The sequence below is a fragment of the Hoplias malabaricus genome, chromosome Y (genome assembly GCF_029633855.1).
Source record: "Hoplias malabaricus isolate fHopMal1 chromosome Y, fHopMal1.hap1, whole genome shotgun sequence".
NCBI lineage: Eukaryota > Metazoa > Chordata > Actinopteri > Characiformes > Erythrinidae > Hoplias > Hoplias malabaricus.
The window spans coordinates 976,351-993,862 of NC_089820.1; the positions used below are offsets into that span (position 1 = coordinate 976,351).

A 17,512-nucleotide genomic window follows, 5' to 3' on the forward strand; every position below is an offset into this window, starting at 1 on the left:
TCCCAATACATATTCAATAGGAGACAGATCTGAACTGTAGCAAGCCAGTCAATCACACACACACACTGTCTTCAAAGCCACGCTGTTGTAGCACATGCAGAATGAGGCCTGGTACTCTCTGGCTGAAATAACCATGGACTTACGAGAAAAAGAATAAGCCTGGATGGTATTATATTTCCTCATGCAGCAACAGACATTTAAGTGACAACAATTTTCCGTAGTACTCATGAGTCCACACTGACGTATTTATCAAAATAAATACCATGAAATGATACCACTATGGTTGCAATGCCATCTGACAGCACACACAGGCTGAGCTTTCACTGGATTCCCTCAATCTTTTCACATTTTGTACAGGAGATGGGAAATTCTTTGTAATCTTGTGCCAAGAAATGTTCTTTTTGAACCCTTTCGTAATACTCTCAGGAAGTTTGGCACAAAGTGGTGAGTCAGGACACAGCTTTGCTTACAAAGATGGAGCCTTTCTTGGATGTTCCTTTTACACCCAAATGTATTGTTCTGAATCTTTTCATTTATGTTTGGCAAATGTTTAAAGTTCGCTATGCACTCAAATCAGAGACCCTCCACTGGTTTGTAGATCAAAATTCTGCATCTGATTAAATTATTTTACAGCAATAACGTGCTTTATTAAATGTAAGGGAAATAAAAGAGTATAATGAATTGAGCTGTTTTTTGATTGACATGTGAGCTGAATCTAGACTTCCCACAGAACTTTTCAGGACAGAAACTTCTCTTACGGACATCAACAATTATATAAAGCTGCTTCTGAATTATAGTAATTACTGGATGTCATTTATAATGTCCTGTCATTTTCCTAAGTCTCTGTCTGTGATTGTGCCTATGTCTTTCTCTCTCTGACTCTTTTTATCTCAGCAGACTGACAGATGTAATGCACTGAAAGTACTTCAAATATGTACATCCTTTACATGTGAATGAACATATATTGCCTCAAACAGCCAGAAGTGACTTTTGCTGAGGTTACATATGTACTGTGGTTGGAAATTCAGAGTAAACTTTGTAAAATTGAATACAATCAATACAATATGTTGCGTCTTTTTCTTTAGACGTATTACAACTAGTAGAAACTGGTAAGCACTGGTAAAAATTTTGGGCCACATGAAAATGTAATGCATGAGCCCCTAATAAGTGTTGCAACTCATAACATAAAATGCATAAAATATAACATAAAAACGCTTGGAAAAAAAAATAGTGGAGCTTCATATTGTTTTGTTTGCTCACACGTCTATAACAAATGATATGGCTGTTTAAAAAGAAAAAAGCATTTTTGGGCATCAATATATAGCAAAAAAAATAAAAAATAAAATAAAGTGGAAAAATATCTTGGACTGCTGTCTCTCCAGAACACTTTGATTCATCCTAATCCCCCCACCACACACACACACCTTTGCTTTCTTGTCTTAATGACCATCTATTTCTGAAGTGCTGAAACTCTGCTTCTTCTACTGGAATAAAGAGCAACATCAGCCACAGCTACTAACAGAGCCAGAAGCTACGCAGTAAAGAGGACGCCAAGAATGTCAGTGCTCTTGTACTGTGTGTTTGTATATATTGGCAGGCAAGCAGCAAACACCTGCTAACGTAGTGCTCCAGAGAGACAGTGAGAGAAAGTGCATGTGTGTGTGTGTGTGTGAGCAAGCGAGTCAGCAAGCAAGAAAGAGCAGACTTTTATTAGGCACAGATGAGGATACTGGTCTGGGTGTGTGAGTATTCAGAACAAGCAGAGGTGTTTTTTTTTTTCAGCAAACACTGATGCAGGATCACACAGCCAGCCTCAATGGAACCAGACCCAACACTGTAACAGCTGGAGTTCAGGCCTTGATTTCACTGAGCTCAACTCCTAACACATACACAGAGCAAGAGAACATGTTCCCGGGGCAGAGCTGTAGAACAAGCTGCCAGTTGACTATGAGAACAATTCTGTGTGTGTGTGTGTGTGTGCGTTTCATTCCCTTCCAAATGCAGTGGCGGTCCCTCTGGTTCTCAGTGTGTGTAAGGTTTATCAGCTTTTCTATTCATTCAGCTTTCATCCACTGCAACTCTAGGGGGTGGTTTCCCAGACAGAGATTAAGCCTAGTCCTGGACTCCATAGCATTTTGATTTGTGATACAGGGATACAGTGCAGGACTAGGCTTAATCCCTGTCAAGGAAACCACCCCTAGATCTAATACTACTAGGGTGACCACACGTCTTCTTTTCGCCGGACATGCGTTAAAAATGCATAAAAATGCGTCTGGTCGGGGTTCCAAAACTGTCTGGGATTTTGCAGTTCACAGTATTCCCCACAGTTTTTATTTATCAAGTCTATATTACTTCTGGTTGATAAAATGTGGTGCTTGCTTTTAGTAACGATTAAAAAACACATTTAAAAGGCAAACTTGTCCGTTTCTGTTATGATCATGAGTTTTCTGATGTAAACAATTCGCTTTAATACAGGGCTTCAGTTCTGAAGTTTGGTTTAAAAAGAAAATAACAGGTTTCAGTGATAATAAACTGTCAAGAAATGACAAAAAAATATTATTTTATTATTTTTGCTTAGGGCCAAATGTTGAATGGAAAGGAATCTGTCCAAAAAGGCATTTGTTTTTTATCTTGTTAACGAGTATCTGTTTATGTATTAAATTTCAGCAGCGTAGTTGCATGGTTATGGAAGCATTTGTGCTGCCAACCTGCCCCAGGTGTCCTCTTTTTTAAAAAACTCAAATATGATCACCCTAAATACTACAAACTTTACTTCTGTGACTGACAGTAGTCTATTAAGCAGAGATTTTAGGAACCCGATGCACTGAAAAAAGATAATGAGTTTATCTGATGTAAAGTACAGTGAAACCTTGCCGTTATGTTTCACTTCAGCTTAAATAGGTTTCAAAACTGAGGACATAAAATAATGAGTAGTTTTGTCTTATTCTTCTTCCAAGTAAGTCCTAAGGTGTAAAACAAAACAGTGTAGGGTCTTAGTTGTCACATTTTGCGTTTCACAAGGTGCCGCACATTCACTGTTGGGGACAGTATCTACAGGCAGGTCAGCCCTGAACTTGCACCATCTATTTCCACAACCATCCCTTTCTAGTATTTGCAAAATATGTCATTTCCATTGTCTTGTTGAAATATTAACATCCTGGAAAAGACATCACCCTGAATGTGGCACGTGCGGTTTATTTATATTTAAGCTTTAAGCCTTAAAGTTCCCATCACGGAATTGTAACATTTTTTGACGCTACCCACACAAACCAAAAAAAAAAAACTCTGACTTTCAGACTTGTTGCTAGTCTGAATGTTCATCTATATCTTCATTCTGTGGTCATACGCACAGAGAGTCATTGTCTTTAATTAAAAAAAAAACAAAAACATTTTTTAAAAAATTTTGATTCATTTAACCGCTGCACAATTGTCCATCCCAGATGCTTTAGAGCACAGAGAACTAAATAGTGCTGAACATAAGTGTTCCTTTTGGCATAGTAATGTTTTAACTGGCTTTTGTGGATGTAACCACATATTGTAGTGCTTGAGAAATGATTGCCAAAGTAATCCTGAGTCCATATGCTTATACTGAATACAAAATGAATGATGATTTTATACAGTGCTATCTGAGGGATCAGAGATCATGGTTATTCAGTGTAGGATTGCATTCTGACTCTTTACACACTGAATTTCCTCTAGAATCCTTGAACATTTTGATTATGTTTTGCACAGTAGACAGTAAAATATCCAAATCCCTTCCTGAATTTATTTGAGCAACACTGTTTCTGTAATTTCCACAAATGTGCTGGCAAAGGGGTGATCCTCAGCCCGTTTGTGCTCCTTAAGGACTACGCCGTTCCTGGATGCTGCTTTTGTACCAAATTATGATTAAAACCGCAACATCACCAGTTCCAAATTACATAATTATTTCTCGGTTTTACATCATTATCAGTGCAAAATTACACCTTGCCACCACAGAATGGATGCAGATTTACAAACGCTATAATGCTGACCAAGGAAAACATGAAATTCCTCACACTTCTTACAGTGTCTGTGATGAATTACAAATCAAAGTGAATTTAGAAATCACTCATTGTCTTTATGTTTGCACTTTCCAGTTATTTCTAATTTGGAGTCATACATCAACACAGCCATTGCCAGGTTGTGTTGTTTCATCCAATTCATGTGAAAATGATTTTCACATGTTATTCAAGCTAATTCAGTATATTCAATACCAGGACAGTGCACAACTCAGATTAACCAAAAAAAAAAACATTTTTAAAAAGAAGGCATACAGCTCTGCAGAGTTATCTCTAATTATCATTCATTCATTCATTCATTCATTATCTGTAACCCTTATCCAATTCAGGGTCGCGGTGGGTCCAGAGCCTACCTGGAATCATTGGGCACAAGGGAATACACCCTGGAGGGAGCTATCTCTAATTATTTGAGTAAAAATATTTTACTGCTTCTTTGAAGATTTTTATGCTGAAAGTCTCTCACATTGTAATTCAGTCAACTACACCTAAATATAAGAAACCTAGCCATATTTGAACACTATTTCTCATTCCTGGCACTTCAGTGTAATGCATCAACTCTTACCTTTTCATGACTGTGGTGTCTCTGTGGAGGTGCTGCGAGAGTGAGGGGCTGAGTGGCAGTGCTGGTGGTGGCCAGGGGTGGTGCTGTGACAGGGGATGGTTCAGACAACAGGTTTGGTTCTTGTTTCACCAGGATGGCTGTCAAGTCCTGACTGAATGCCCACATGCCCTCTGGATCAGGAGAAACAAATACAGTGATGAAGAGCCAAGAAAACGGGACAGTGGAAAACCTTCAGTGAAGAATCTTTTTCAGATAAATACATGTTTATTTCCTTTGTGTGTATTGGAACAACACCAGGCAAAATTATTGGCACCCTTAACTTAATATTTGGTTGTACAACCTTTGGAAAAAAATAACAGTCGCTTCCTATAACCATTAACAAGCTCCTTATACCTCTCAACTGGATTTTTGGACCACCCTTCTTTTGCAAACTGCTCCATATTTGAAGGGTGCCTTCTCCTAACAACAATTTTAAGATCTTCACAGGCATTCAATGGGCTTTAGATCCGGACTCATTGCTGGCTACTTCAGAAATTTCCAGTGCATTGTCTCCATCCAATTCTGGGTGCTTTTTGAAGTATGTTTGGGGTCATTGTCCTGCTGTAAGACCCATGACCTAGGACAACAACCCAGCTTTCTGACATTGGGCCCTACATTGTGACCCAAAATTCTTTGGTAATCTCCCAATTTCATGATGCCGTGCACACAGTCAAGGCACCCAGTGCCAGAGGCAGCAAAACAACCCCAAAACATCTTTGAACCTCCACCATATTTGACTGTAGGTACTGTGTTCTTTTCTTTGTAGGCCTCATTCCATTTTCGGTAAACAGTAGAATGATGTGCTTTACCAAAAAGCTCTATCTTGGTCTCATCTGTCCACAAGACGTTTTCCCAGAAGGATTTTGGCTTACTCAAGTACATTTTGGCAAACTGCAGTCTAGCTTTTTTACGTCTCTGTGTCAACAGTGGGGTCCTCCTTGGTCTCCTGCCATAGCGTTTCTTTTCATTCAAATGTCGACGGAAAGTTCACCCTGACACTGATGCACCCAGTGCCTGCAGGACAGCTTGAATTTCTTTGGAACTTGATTGGGGCTGCTTATCCCCAGCTTATCAGACAGTTCACTTCTCCTCTTTCTGTTTTCCAGGCTTAGTGTGGCACACAGAGACACACAATGCAAAGATTGAGTCAACTTCTCTCATTTTTATCTGGTTTCAGGTGTGATTTTTATATTGCCCACACGTGTTACTTGCCACAGGTGAGTTTAAACAAGCATCACATGCTTGAAATGATTAAAAGTTACTTACACAGATTTAAAAAGGTGCCAATAATTCTGTCCAGCCACTTTTTGTTGAGTTTTGCATGAAATTATATCAATTTTGGCTTTTTTTCCTTTTCCTTTTGCTTTTTCCTTTTTTTCTTTTTGTTTTCTTTTTGTGTTGTTCCAATACACACAAAGGAAATATACATGTGTACAACAAAACGTGTAATTGCAATCATTTTCTGGAAAAAAAATTCAGGGATGCCAACACTTTCAACCATTACTCTATTAGTCTAAAGACACTTGCTAGCATGGTAAAATAATTCTGTATGTAAAGGCTTTGTCAAAGAAATTGCCCATAAGCCCTATGTATGTATGCCTATGACAACATCCAAATGTAATATTGCCTATGCTTGTTTACACAGGTGTTAGCAAACATCTGTATAAGACTTGGGAAGTTTGAAGCGTTTAAGTCTGTGGGTGGAAACTGTAAATTAAAGGGTTACTAAAAATACAATAAGCAACAGACTATAGCTAGACTAAAACTCTGAAAACCCACAGTGCGTTGGTACCTGGAGAGGCGCATGCCCACTGCAACTTGTGTTTATGACCTGGAGGCTAATGCAAAACAGTTCCTCTTTATTCTGCCCAAATGAGTCCCAGGCAGGAGGAGCGTGATCATAGCAGCCATTTCCCCTCATAAGCAGAATAGAGCAGGCAGGGGGTTTGAGGGAAACGCTGCCTCTGTGGAGAACTTAAAGAGGAAATGCGCACGCTCCGAACCAGGGGTGCTCGTTACCTCTAGAGCATTTGTTTGTACCCTCAATGGCAGGATCGATAAAACATTATGCGGCCTTGTAAAAGCAGGAAAGCTGTTTTTGATGTTGGCCTCTGTAAGGGAAGGCAAGCAGCAGGAGTGTGATTACAGTGGGAGAGGAAAGCTTTCTCTCTGGTTTCTCCAACTCTGAGGAGCAGCCTCAGCTTCAGGCTCCTGCAGGGAAGCCCTGGGGAAAGTCATTTATACAGTGGATTAATTCCTGTGAGCCCTTCTGAATCAAACAGAACCCCTAAGAAAACAAGCTCTTGAATGGTACTGCTACTGTGCATCAGGGGTCAATCCTGGACCCACTTAACTTGTTCAGGGCTAATCAGGCTAGATGAAAGTGACTCAAAAGCCAATGAGAGTCCACTCTAATCGCTGGTTCCATAATGGAGTACTAAATATTCCTCTTTAAGTACCTGAACAAAAAATGGAATGAGTCACCATGAAAACAAGACTGGATCCCAAAATACACACTCCACCACAGGAAAGCATGAGGAAAAGAGCTTGCTGAGATCCACTTTGAGCTGTCCTCAGTTGAACCCCATGTGCCAACTCGGGTGTGTCTTTTAGCACCCTACACCACAGATTTACTAAATCAGCCTATAATTATGTCAATTTAGCATGCAAAAACACTCAGACCCCCAATGGATATGCTGACAAAATTTCCATCCCTATATAAAAAAATGCCCCACCTCCTAAGGCTTTACTGCCTGGGGCATGAGGGAACATCAGATAGGCTTTGAAGTTCAAGCTGCACCAGGTATTATACTGAGCACAATCCACTGTGCCAGAGATGGGGGGAGATGCTCATTAGCTGTTTAGAAGTTTAACAGCCTGCTACTACAACCCAGCAGAAGTTAGATATGACAGGAAAGACTGCTGTGTTAAGCATGAATCTGGAATGACTGTATTTAAATTATTTATATTTGGAACACTGTACATTGGTAAAGAAAATAAATGTGCATTCTCTGTCCTAAGCCCTGTCCCCTACATTCTTTGAATTCAAAAATTATTTTGGTAGTGTTCTTTAATATTTTTCCCAAATTCACGCCATATTTATTGCAACTTATTTTCAGGACAATCTCCTTTCAGATTTTTAAAAGGAATATTCTATAAACTTTCGACGTTGCTTGCATTGTCTGAACAGGTTTGGTGGTCTCTTGGTCTTTTGCAGTTTTTTTTAATCTTTGAAATGTTTAAAACATTTTTACAAATTACAATTTTAATTTTTACAACATTACAAATTTTAATTACAACATTACAAATATTTTTTCGCATTTGCTTTGGATTTTACCATTCCTTATGGGAGTGAGAGGTTTAGTTGTGTAGTTGTTTTTCTGTAAACAACAGGCATTAAAATATAAACGCCACTTCCCTTGAAGCTATAGCTGGATCCGAAAGAGTTAATAGTTTAGGTGCTGCCTGATGGGCCTCCCTGAAGCTCCATGATTATACTACGGCCCAAGACACTGAGGTTACTCACACACAACTCAACTTATAAGGATGATGCAACACTCCAGACCAGCCAGAACATTTTTTCCACAGGCCTACATCCCCCATCTCACCCCCACCATCCCCCACGAAAAGCCTGCCCTCAGCTCACTTTCACCTTTCTCTGCTCGGCAGCTGAAAAAAAATCTGGAAAGCAGATTTTGTCTTTAGTTTGTTGATGGCTGCTTTTTCCTTGGCCTCAGAGAGAGAGAGAGAGAGAGAGAGACAGTGAAATGTGTGTATTGGCTGTCTGCCTGGAATCCCCAGCTCTGCTTTCTGAGGGTTTGGCTGCGACTCCATCAGGGAACCCTGTGCTGCACGGGAGCTCCAGGAGAAAGGGCAGATGGAGTGAAAGAGAGACAGAAAGAAATAGGGCAGCTAGTGCAATCCATGAGGATGAGTTTTACTTCTGCTATGTGTTCTACTTTGACAGAGATACAAAGAGTTCATTACAGACCACGTGGATACAGCAGAAGGATAGAAGAATATAAAAGCTCAGGGAATTACATATTTAATTCCAGTTTGTGTGTCTGTCTTTTTCCCAGAATTGTATATTTTCTTACTTAGCATTCATTTCTGTTTGGGTGCTCCTTGCACATACATGATGCAGACTTATGTAAAGTGCTTCACACTATTTGTGTACTACTGATTTGCCATTTTTTGTGTCCTCCCAAAGGGCACTGTAGGCCACACTGGAATATTCTATTAACTATTCAGCATTTTTTTTTTTTTTTGGTAATTTCAAGACAAAAGTAAAGAAAAAACATTAATTGAATGTCTGTTACAATCTTTAATTAACCAAAATGTAAAGCCACTGATGCACATAGCAACAGCTGCTGAAAAATAAAGCCAGCTACAATGTTCATGCATTAAACACTGCAGTATTTAGGGCAGACAGAATTGATGTTTATGTACCTGTATATAATGATCTAATAGTTTACAACTCAGTTTTGTTCTTCTACCTGTAGGTGGATATTCTGAACATTTTCTTCCAATGGCCAGTCAGATGAGAGGATTTTTTAAAGTTATGTGTTATTTATGTGAAAATAAATAAAAATTAAATTAAGAAACTATTTCTGCTGTCAAATGTCACATTCAGGCATCCAGGTTATTAAACTGAACTACAACTATAGGACAAATGCACACTGATTTTACCAATCTATTTTCTCAGTATCTGAGCATATGTGGGATCTGTTACTGTAAGTAATATTGCGGCTTTGCTTCATCTGTACTTCATCAAAAAAAAATTCTGCTATGAGGCAATTACACTTAGACCCCCCTGATTAAAGCTTAGCCCCTAATCATGACGGCCCTGGTTTGTTTATTACCAAGAAAGCAAATGTCACGCGAAACACTCATTGTGGAATATTCTGTTAAAGTGCCTTATTAACTTGTGAGTGAGTGAGTTCGTTAGTTCGTTCGTTCCATGATGAATTTAGCATCTATTCCACTGTGCAAATAATTCCTCCACTTTCATTTGCATATTCAGTCCAAAACTATTTGTTATTACTCCAAAATATTCTAATGATGTTGACATGTGATATTTCACAATCCATTCCTAAGGAATCTTGATCAAATTGAATCATTGTGAGTTCTATATGTTTGCGTGTGTTTTATGTGGTACTGCAAAAGACTTTCACCTTCATCATCGTCTGATTTGATGGGCATGGAAGGGCTCTGAGGAGCAGAATCTCCACTGAGGGAATAACTGTGTTCTTGCTGGATGTCAGGGTTGGGGGACTCTAGCTCTACATCCAGCAGCGGCGTCCTCTCTGCCAGCAGGTGCTCATCAAAAAAGCTGCTAAATAGTTCATTGGAGAAGTCCTCCATCTGTTCTGTGAAATGCTAAGAGACACAAAAAAAGATATGTTTAAAAAAAGAATCAGGCATTTCAAAAGTTTTACATTGCTCATTCTGGCTTTTATCACTTCTGTTTACTAATGTTAATCAGAGCATTATAAATATATTGCTCTGTCTGAAAACTATGTAATTTATTTAACAGCAGCAGAATAATACTAGGCGTTCAAGGTGTTAACTCCTCAATTGAAAAGGCTAATAGCATGGTTCATACATTACTCCATCATTCGCAAACAGCAAAACTTGCAGATTAGACTGATATTTGATTGCATATATATTCTAATTGTTACTGTGAAAGAATATGTCATAATATCAGTAACTATCAACTCTTGTTTGACATTACTATAGCAATATTTGCCCAACTTCTCTTACTTTTCCTTTGGCTTCCTAAGGTCAAGAGTTTCTGTGGGAACACACAGATGGGAAGTGTGTGTTTTGTATCTGGTGAAAATGTGTAACTATGGTGTGTGTTAGTGTGACACTTGTATATTGTCTGTGTTCTCAGCACTCTACAGGTGCGTCACTCACACACCTGTTCACGAGGATGTAAACACTGTCAGGTCCTCATACACCTTCGTTACACCCTTTCTTAGCAAATACGCACATTTGGTTAAATGCCTTTCTCACTATTACCCACACATCCAAGTGCACACACTTTCATCATTTACACACACAGATTCTATTTTTATTATAACACACCTTTTATTTGAGGGCAAATATGACATGATGTCAGGGGCTGGGTAACAAATGAGGAGTAAACTGGACTCCATATGCTGGCCTTAATAATTACCTTATTGATTCATCAAAATCTGGGATAAATTAGTCAAACAAAAAGGTCCATTGTGCCCTGTGAAATTCAATCTAAATTTCTTCAGAGTGTAACAGCAAACTGCTAAGTACAACCCAGTGTATGTGTATAGTAAGTGTGTATAATAAATATGTGTTCCATGATATGTCTAATGCTTTGGAAATTTTATTGTAACCATCTTGTCTTCTGATACTTTCAAGTGATATCCCTCTGATGCTTTGCAAACTCTGTGGCCCTTGGCTTTTGCTGTAAGATGCAGCTAAGTGTCAGGAAAATCCTAACTGATTTCAGTTTGTGTTTCAAATGAATTGCACACATATGTCACATTAAATTTGGTCACATTATTTATCTTGTTTTTTACATTGCAAAAACCTGCCATTTTAACGTTTTGTATATCCATCCTATGTGTATGTGTACACCTTTTGTTCCTTAATATTTTTTCCACTATGTAGTGGTGAATCCAGAGACAGCAATCTGATGCTGCACAGTTTGCGTTGGTCATTCTCTAGTTCTTCATCACAGGTCAAACGATGCTGCCCACAGGAGGCTGTTGGCTGGATATTTTGGATCCACCAGCTAAACAAAACCTGCCCTGTTGGAGTCCTGACCATTGAAGAATAGGATGAAAGAAGGATAACAATGTATGCAGAGAAACAGATGGACTGTAATTGTACAACTATAAAATGCACCTATATGATCAGTGCGGGTGTGAGAACGGAAAGTGAGTGTAGAAACAAGGAGGTTGTCATAATTGTAGGGCTGACCTGTGAAAATATTTCCCCCATATTTTCCCCTCTCATTGCAAGTGACCGGGACTTCATTTCTTCCTCTATATTTTAGACAAGTAAAATGCACTCTAAAACCAAAAGTCGTTGGAGATCAATTTTGTTGTTGACCCTTCTTCATTACAGTAACAGCCTTTACACTTTGAAAGCACATTCACACATGCACAGTAACTCAGAAAATTGTAACATTTGTCCTGGACATAACCCAGAATTATCCTCTCTGCGCCCCCTAGCACAAAGTTTGAGTATTGTCCAAGTTAGTGCATATGTGAATAGAGCCGCTAATATTCAGGGGAATTGCTCTGTAACTCCTGCATGCGCTGCACAGATGCTGCACAATGCCTAAAGTATTCGGAACATTTCCAGTTGACAGAAAATTTCTCTCTGTTCTCTACATATGTGAAAGGACCACAAGTGCATATGTTCAAATGGCTTTAGCATGGTGCTACATTGTATATATGAACACTGCTGTGAAGATCTGGTAGCATCCAGCCACATGAATATTAGTCAGGTACTGGTGTTGGATGATAAGCCCTGTATTATTAATGCCACTCAAACTCATTACTCCAAAGAACGTAGTTCCATCACTGCCCTTACCAATACTTAAAGGCATTAAACACTCAAGCTGATGCTTGGTATTAAGTATCATAACCTTAGGCTCATTTATAGGTAATACCAGGATCATTTCCATGGCAGGTTTGCTAAATTCTAAACTAGGATTTATCTACTTTCCTGGAAAACATGCAAATCTTTGAGACAGACAATCAGCAAACTAACTCTCAACATAAAGGAGCATTCTAAAAAAGCCACCCTGGGAAAACCCTGAGCATGGGGGGCTTTTATCGACACAAGTGCCTCTGTCGTCAGAAGCATAGACTAATCACTATGGCTGAGTGCTTGACTGTAAACAGGCCCGCCCTGCAGCTTTGATGTGCGACAGGAGCTTCCTGTTGCTGGTTTGTGGGGCGGATATGTCCATGGACCTCGGTAATCCAGACTTAACTAGAGGAGCAGAACTGCAGTTTATAGTGCTTCATCTAAATGAGCAATGCTGACATTGTTATTAAATGGCAAGCATCAATCAGAGGAATAAAACTGAATCATTTTTTCTTGTGGTCTAATAAAATGAAGCAACAAATCAGACACTTAAAGAAAAGCTTTATGTAACTTCATTACATGGGAAGCATTACATTACACTCCAGCAGCCTAAACCTCTCCCTTGGTTAGGCTCATGTGCAGCTGCTCCTAAGGGTTTAGTTTCATGAAATTCTGTAGAGCTTATATAAGCTGTGGTTGCACAAATGATCTGCACCCACAATGGTGCAGCTGAAAGTAGCCGTTTTCACTACTTTTAAGTGTTGTTTACTAACTTTTGCATATACAGATTGTCTTGTGTTCTATGTGTGTACTATCAGTTGTTCACTATAAGTAGGTATAATATTCATTACTTGCAGTCTGCTCAGACAAATGCATCTTCAGAACACTTTTGGTTGTTATTGGAGATTCAATACATAGTGCAAAGAAAGTGGAAGGGCCTAAGAAGTCTTCTACAGAGGCCTGATGTCCAGTGTCCCTTAAACTCCTCTCTCTGGCCTCAGTCTGGCCTAGATGATGCAAGAGCAAAACTGCTGATGCAAGAGCTCTGAAATTCCACATCTGGAGTTTAGAGAGAGAAAAACAGAAAGAGAGGAGAAAGAGCGAGAGAGAGAGAGAGAGATTCCAAGTTGGCACAAACAGTAATGATTGTCCCAAGGGTGCAAGATGTGTGTGTGTGTGTGTGTATGTAACCTTCCGATGGCCTTAGCATCGTCTTGTCTTCCACAGTTCAGGTCAAGAAGTTAAAATAAGAGTCTCTCTCTCTCTCTATTCAGTGTTACATCACAAGAAAATATCTGCTTTAACTTCACTGATTATGGTGTTGCTGTAACTATCAGCAGAGAGGCATTGAACTATGTTTGAAGTATAAAGAATCATAGTAATTTTTGGTGCATTAGTTCAAAACACAAAGTAAAATATTTTACATACAATTAAATCTAACTCGAAATTACATGGTTAGCGTGAGCGACTAGCTGTCTGAGAATGCTGATCAAATGGAGACTGCTGTATTTCCAGGTAAGATCCGTTCAAAGGAGACAGAGCGAGGCAGTGAATTGCAGTATTACCTGCATTACATGCTTTGGGAAAATAATGGGTTGTCTGACCAGGATGAGACACTGGCGCTCCAATGCTCCACTGTGCTCCAAGGATGGCAGTGATATCTGAGTGTTTGTGTGTGTGTGTGTGTGTTTTCCAGCTGGTTCTGCTCACAGCATGTTCAGTGTGTGTGCAGATGGGGCACCTGGCTGTCTTAGAGATCATCAGTATCTCACAAACACACAACACATGCAGATAACACACACGAACACACACACACACACACACACACATGCAAAAACACATACTAAACACAAAACAATCTGCCAGTACAATAGAAGCAATGCTCAGAATATTGGTGTGGGAAATACGGAGTTATTTACTTTGATGTTCTAAAATACTTTTCTGAGAAAATTGTGAACATTGCCAGTACTCAAAAATGTCAGCCTAACACATTTCCCCACATGTATGCACCCATTGACAAAAGTAAAATCATTTGATTCAATGTTTACATCCGACCTTCCAATGTTTTACTATGTTTTCAGTCACTGTTTAAAGATGCATGTAAATGCACATTCTTTTTTCCCCAATTTACCATTCTTTTTATTCATATTTTATGTGAATTTATGAAAAAACAAAAGACCACAAGCAGTGTAGACAAGGAGAAAGCATCTTTTATGCACATGTCCAACCCCCAAGAAGTGCAGTGGTACACAGTTGGTGCTTTCTCACTCTTCCCCCAGCATGTTTGCTCATGGCTATAGTTGTGGTTTAGCTTTGTGTAACCTTTGATTTTATCTAAACTGTAACGTGTGCGTGTGTGTGTTGTGTGTGTGTGTGAGTGAGAGAGTGAGAGAGCGAGAGCGAGCGAGAGAGAGAGAGAGAGAGAGAATGAATTTAGAACTATCAGGAAGATCCTCTAGAGTTTTGTTTGATTAAACAAAATAATTACTCAGGCTTGCTCCTCCAGTTTACTTAGGCCCATGGCCTAAAAGTCACTTTTTCATAAAATATCTACTGTGACAAATTGTCCCTCACTTATATCTTAGTCTTAGCTAAAGGTGACTGCAGAGCTCTGAAGTGAATGAATCTGAACGTGGTCCAGGCCAAAATGTCCTCGTTATACTTATGATGGATAGGTTTAAAAGCAATATATTATTAGAATGTCTCTGAATATCATTTTTATACACATTTTAGAGATAGTGAAAGAGACCAATCTTGGCCCCTGGTTTGGCCTGGCACAAATTCACCATAACTTAACCCTTTCCTCAATGAATAAACAAATGTATTCCTATACATAATGGATGTTTTAAATATTGTATTTAATATTGCCCTTTTCAAACTGCATTTGTAAGTAAATAGTGTAAATATTCTAAAACACATCTACATTCAGTATTTTTCACTGTTTTTGGCCATAGACTACACCACACTCTGTCACCACGGACAAAGGTTTGGGCTCCTGTGCACTAGACCCTGTTAAATAATAAAAAAAGAACATTTTGTTTTCCTCCTAAACACGGCCGGTTTGCAGACATTCCCTGCAATTAATGTAATTTAAAGCATTTGTGGGCTTGTTTTTTTCCTGTAAAAGCCTCTGCGGCCTTTTCCCTTTCTGAGTGGAAATGGCCGCACGAGTATACACGCCCCTGTCCTACTTTCCTCGCGCTTGCTCTCTGAGGCACGCCTCCGACACGTGCCGGCGTCGCGGCCAATCAGAGCGCGTCATGCAAATGAGGCGGGGATTCTTTTTTTCCCCTGTAGCGAGCAGGAGTGCAGGGCGCGCATGGAGAATCGAGAAGAAGAAGATGGAGTCAGAGGAGAATGATTCACTAAAGAAGGGAAAAAATCATAGTAAACGGCCGATAAACAGCGAGAAGACTCGGAGAGGGAGACAACAGAGACGGTCAAGTCTTCCCTGAGTACTTCAGTCAGACAAGTGAGAGAAAACTCACTTCTCTGAGAAAAAAATGGGAACGGGAGATTTTTTTAGACTCTGAGGTTGGGCTGTGTCACATTCACCATGTCTTATCTGAAAGTGTGGATCACTATACAGTGCAAATTACTGAACTTCCTGATTTTGTCCCCTCCACTTTTTTAAAAGTACTCCCTGTAGCCATCTCATTTACCAGCTTGCAGCAGTTACCTGTCCAGTGTTTTGGCCAGAAATAATCAGCTTCTTTCAGTCAATAAAACAACTTTTATTGTTAATTACTTATGACAAAATCAAAACAATTTGAGTGCTGATATTTTATGGGATATGATGCTAAGTTAAATGTGGCACAGCAAATATTTCAGGTAAAAAAAAAAAAAAAATTTAAAAACGGAATAAATTTTTTAAAATAAACCATATTCCTCATCCATTTTTTATTCTGTTCCATGCCGAAAGGCTTGACAAATGCAGCCATAAAATCTTAAATTCTTGAACCTCTTCCTTTTAGTCCCAGCACTAATTTCTTTGTCGTGAACACGCAGGAACCCCTGAGGATTTGACTTCTTAAAAGAAATGCAAATTTGAAGGGAAGCTGAATTTGATGCCATACTTGTCCACATTGTTACAGTGCACTGAATATTCCACACCACTCTTTCGGACACTGCTACAAAATAGACACAATTTCAGACAAAGTCTGACCCTGCATTCACAGTAGAAGGTGACTAAACACTCATGATGGCCCACGTTTGTCTACTGTAGTTCAGAGCCAGACGTGATGTCGTTAGAGACCTTGGCCAGTGTTTCAGTGTTTCTCAGTCAAAGGAATTTCTCAGAACCAATCATTTTGTTTTGTCACGTCACTGCATCATAACTCATGGGCATAATCTCTCAACTCATATTGTCACCTGTAGCTCCCTCACTGTCATTTGCCACCAAATCACAGCTACAAATTGCCACCTTCTAGTCTGAACAGGGGATGAGGTGGTGTTCAGATAAAAGGCCAACAATGTGTGCAGAAAACAAATATGAAGGTGACTCAGGTCAGATGGTTTTATGTTCATTCATGAATACATGGCAAGGAAATGTTCTTCATTATGCCCCAAATGTGTAAATAAAGGTAAAAGACACCTTCAACTCAGATAAACTTTACTTCACAACACCTTGAGCTTCTGTTTCAGGTTAGAACCTTAATATAAGCATGTATCACATAGACAACAGGTTTTTGCTTGTTTCATACCATTCCAATGCTTCATCTGAATATTTTTAAGAAAAACAGCTCAAGTAAAAGACTTATGACAGTTATTAATCATAATACAGCATTGATATTTCTTGTTTAAAATCTATTCCAAAAACTCAGTTCTTAAAAAAAGGTTGTCTACAATAACTTTTGAAATTCAACCCACACTATACTCTGAAATATAAACTTTTAAAAATATAACTCATTCATCTTTCTGAAATATATTTATAGTTATATACTCAAGATGGAATTTTTCCATCTTCTGAATATCTTGAAAATGATTATTTTTATAATATTGACACCCTGTACTGGATAAACGGTTACAGATAATGAATGAATGAATGAATGTTATATTACACCCATTAGAACAAACTGTTAAATGTTGCAAGACTTAATGCAAAATCCCACAAGTGTAAATAATACTAGAATATTCTTAAAAAGATTGCCCCCCCCCAATCACAAGATCTTATGTTCTCAAGATTGGAATCAATGTCTTTCCAGTCAGCTAGAGTGTTTAGCTTTGACCTAAAAATCAGACACATTCTTTCCTTTGCGGGAATGCTTGCAGAATATGTGACTGACTCTCA

The 17,512-nt window shown here is 39.0% G+C and overlaps 1 protein-coding gene across 2 annotated transcripts in view; it reads right to left on the reverse strand.

Annotated features, from left to right (window-relative positions):
- The window catches only part of LOC136678745 (cyclic AMP-responsive element-binding protein 3-like protein 1), a 53,184-nt gene that overhangs the window by 22,204 nt on the left and 13,468 nt on the right, over window positions 1-17,512 (reverse strand). For both annotated transcript variants that reach the window (XM_066656870.1, XM_066656871.1), the window contains exons 2-3: window positions 9,816-10,020; window positions 4,603-4,772 (exon numbers count right to left, since the gene is read on the reverse strand). In XM_066656870.1, the coding sequence (XP_066512967.1) occupies window positions 4,603-4,772; window positions 9,816-10,020 (375 nt within the window). The remainder of the gene's footprint in view (window positions 1-4,602; window positions 4,773-9,815; window positions 10,021-17,512) is intronic.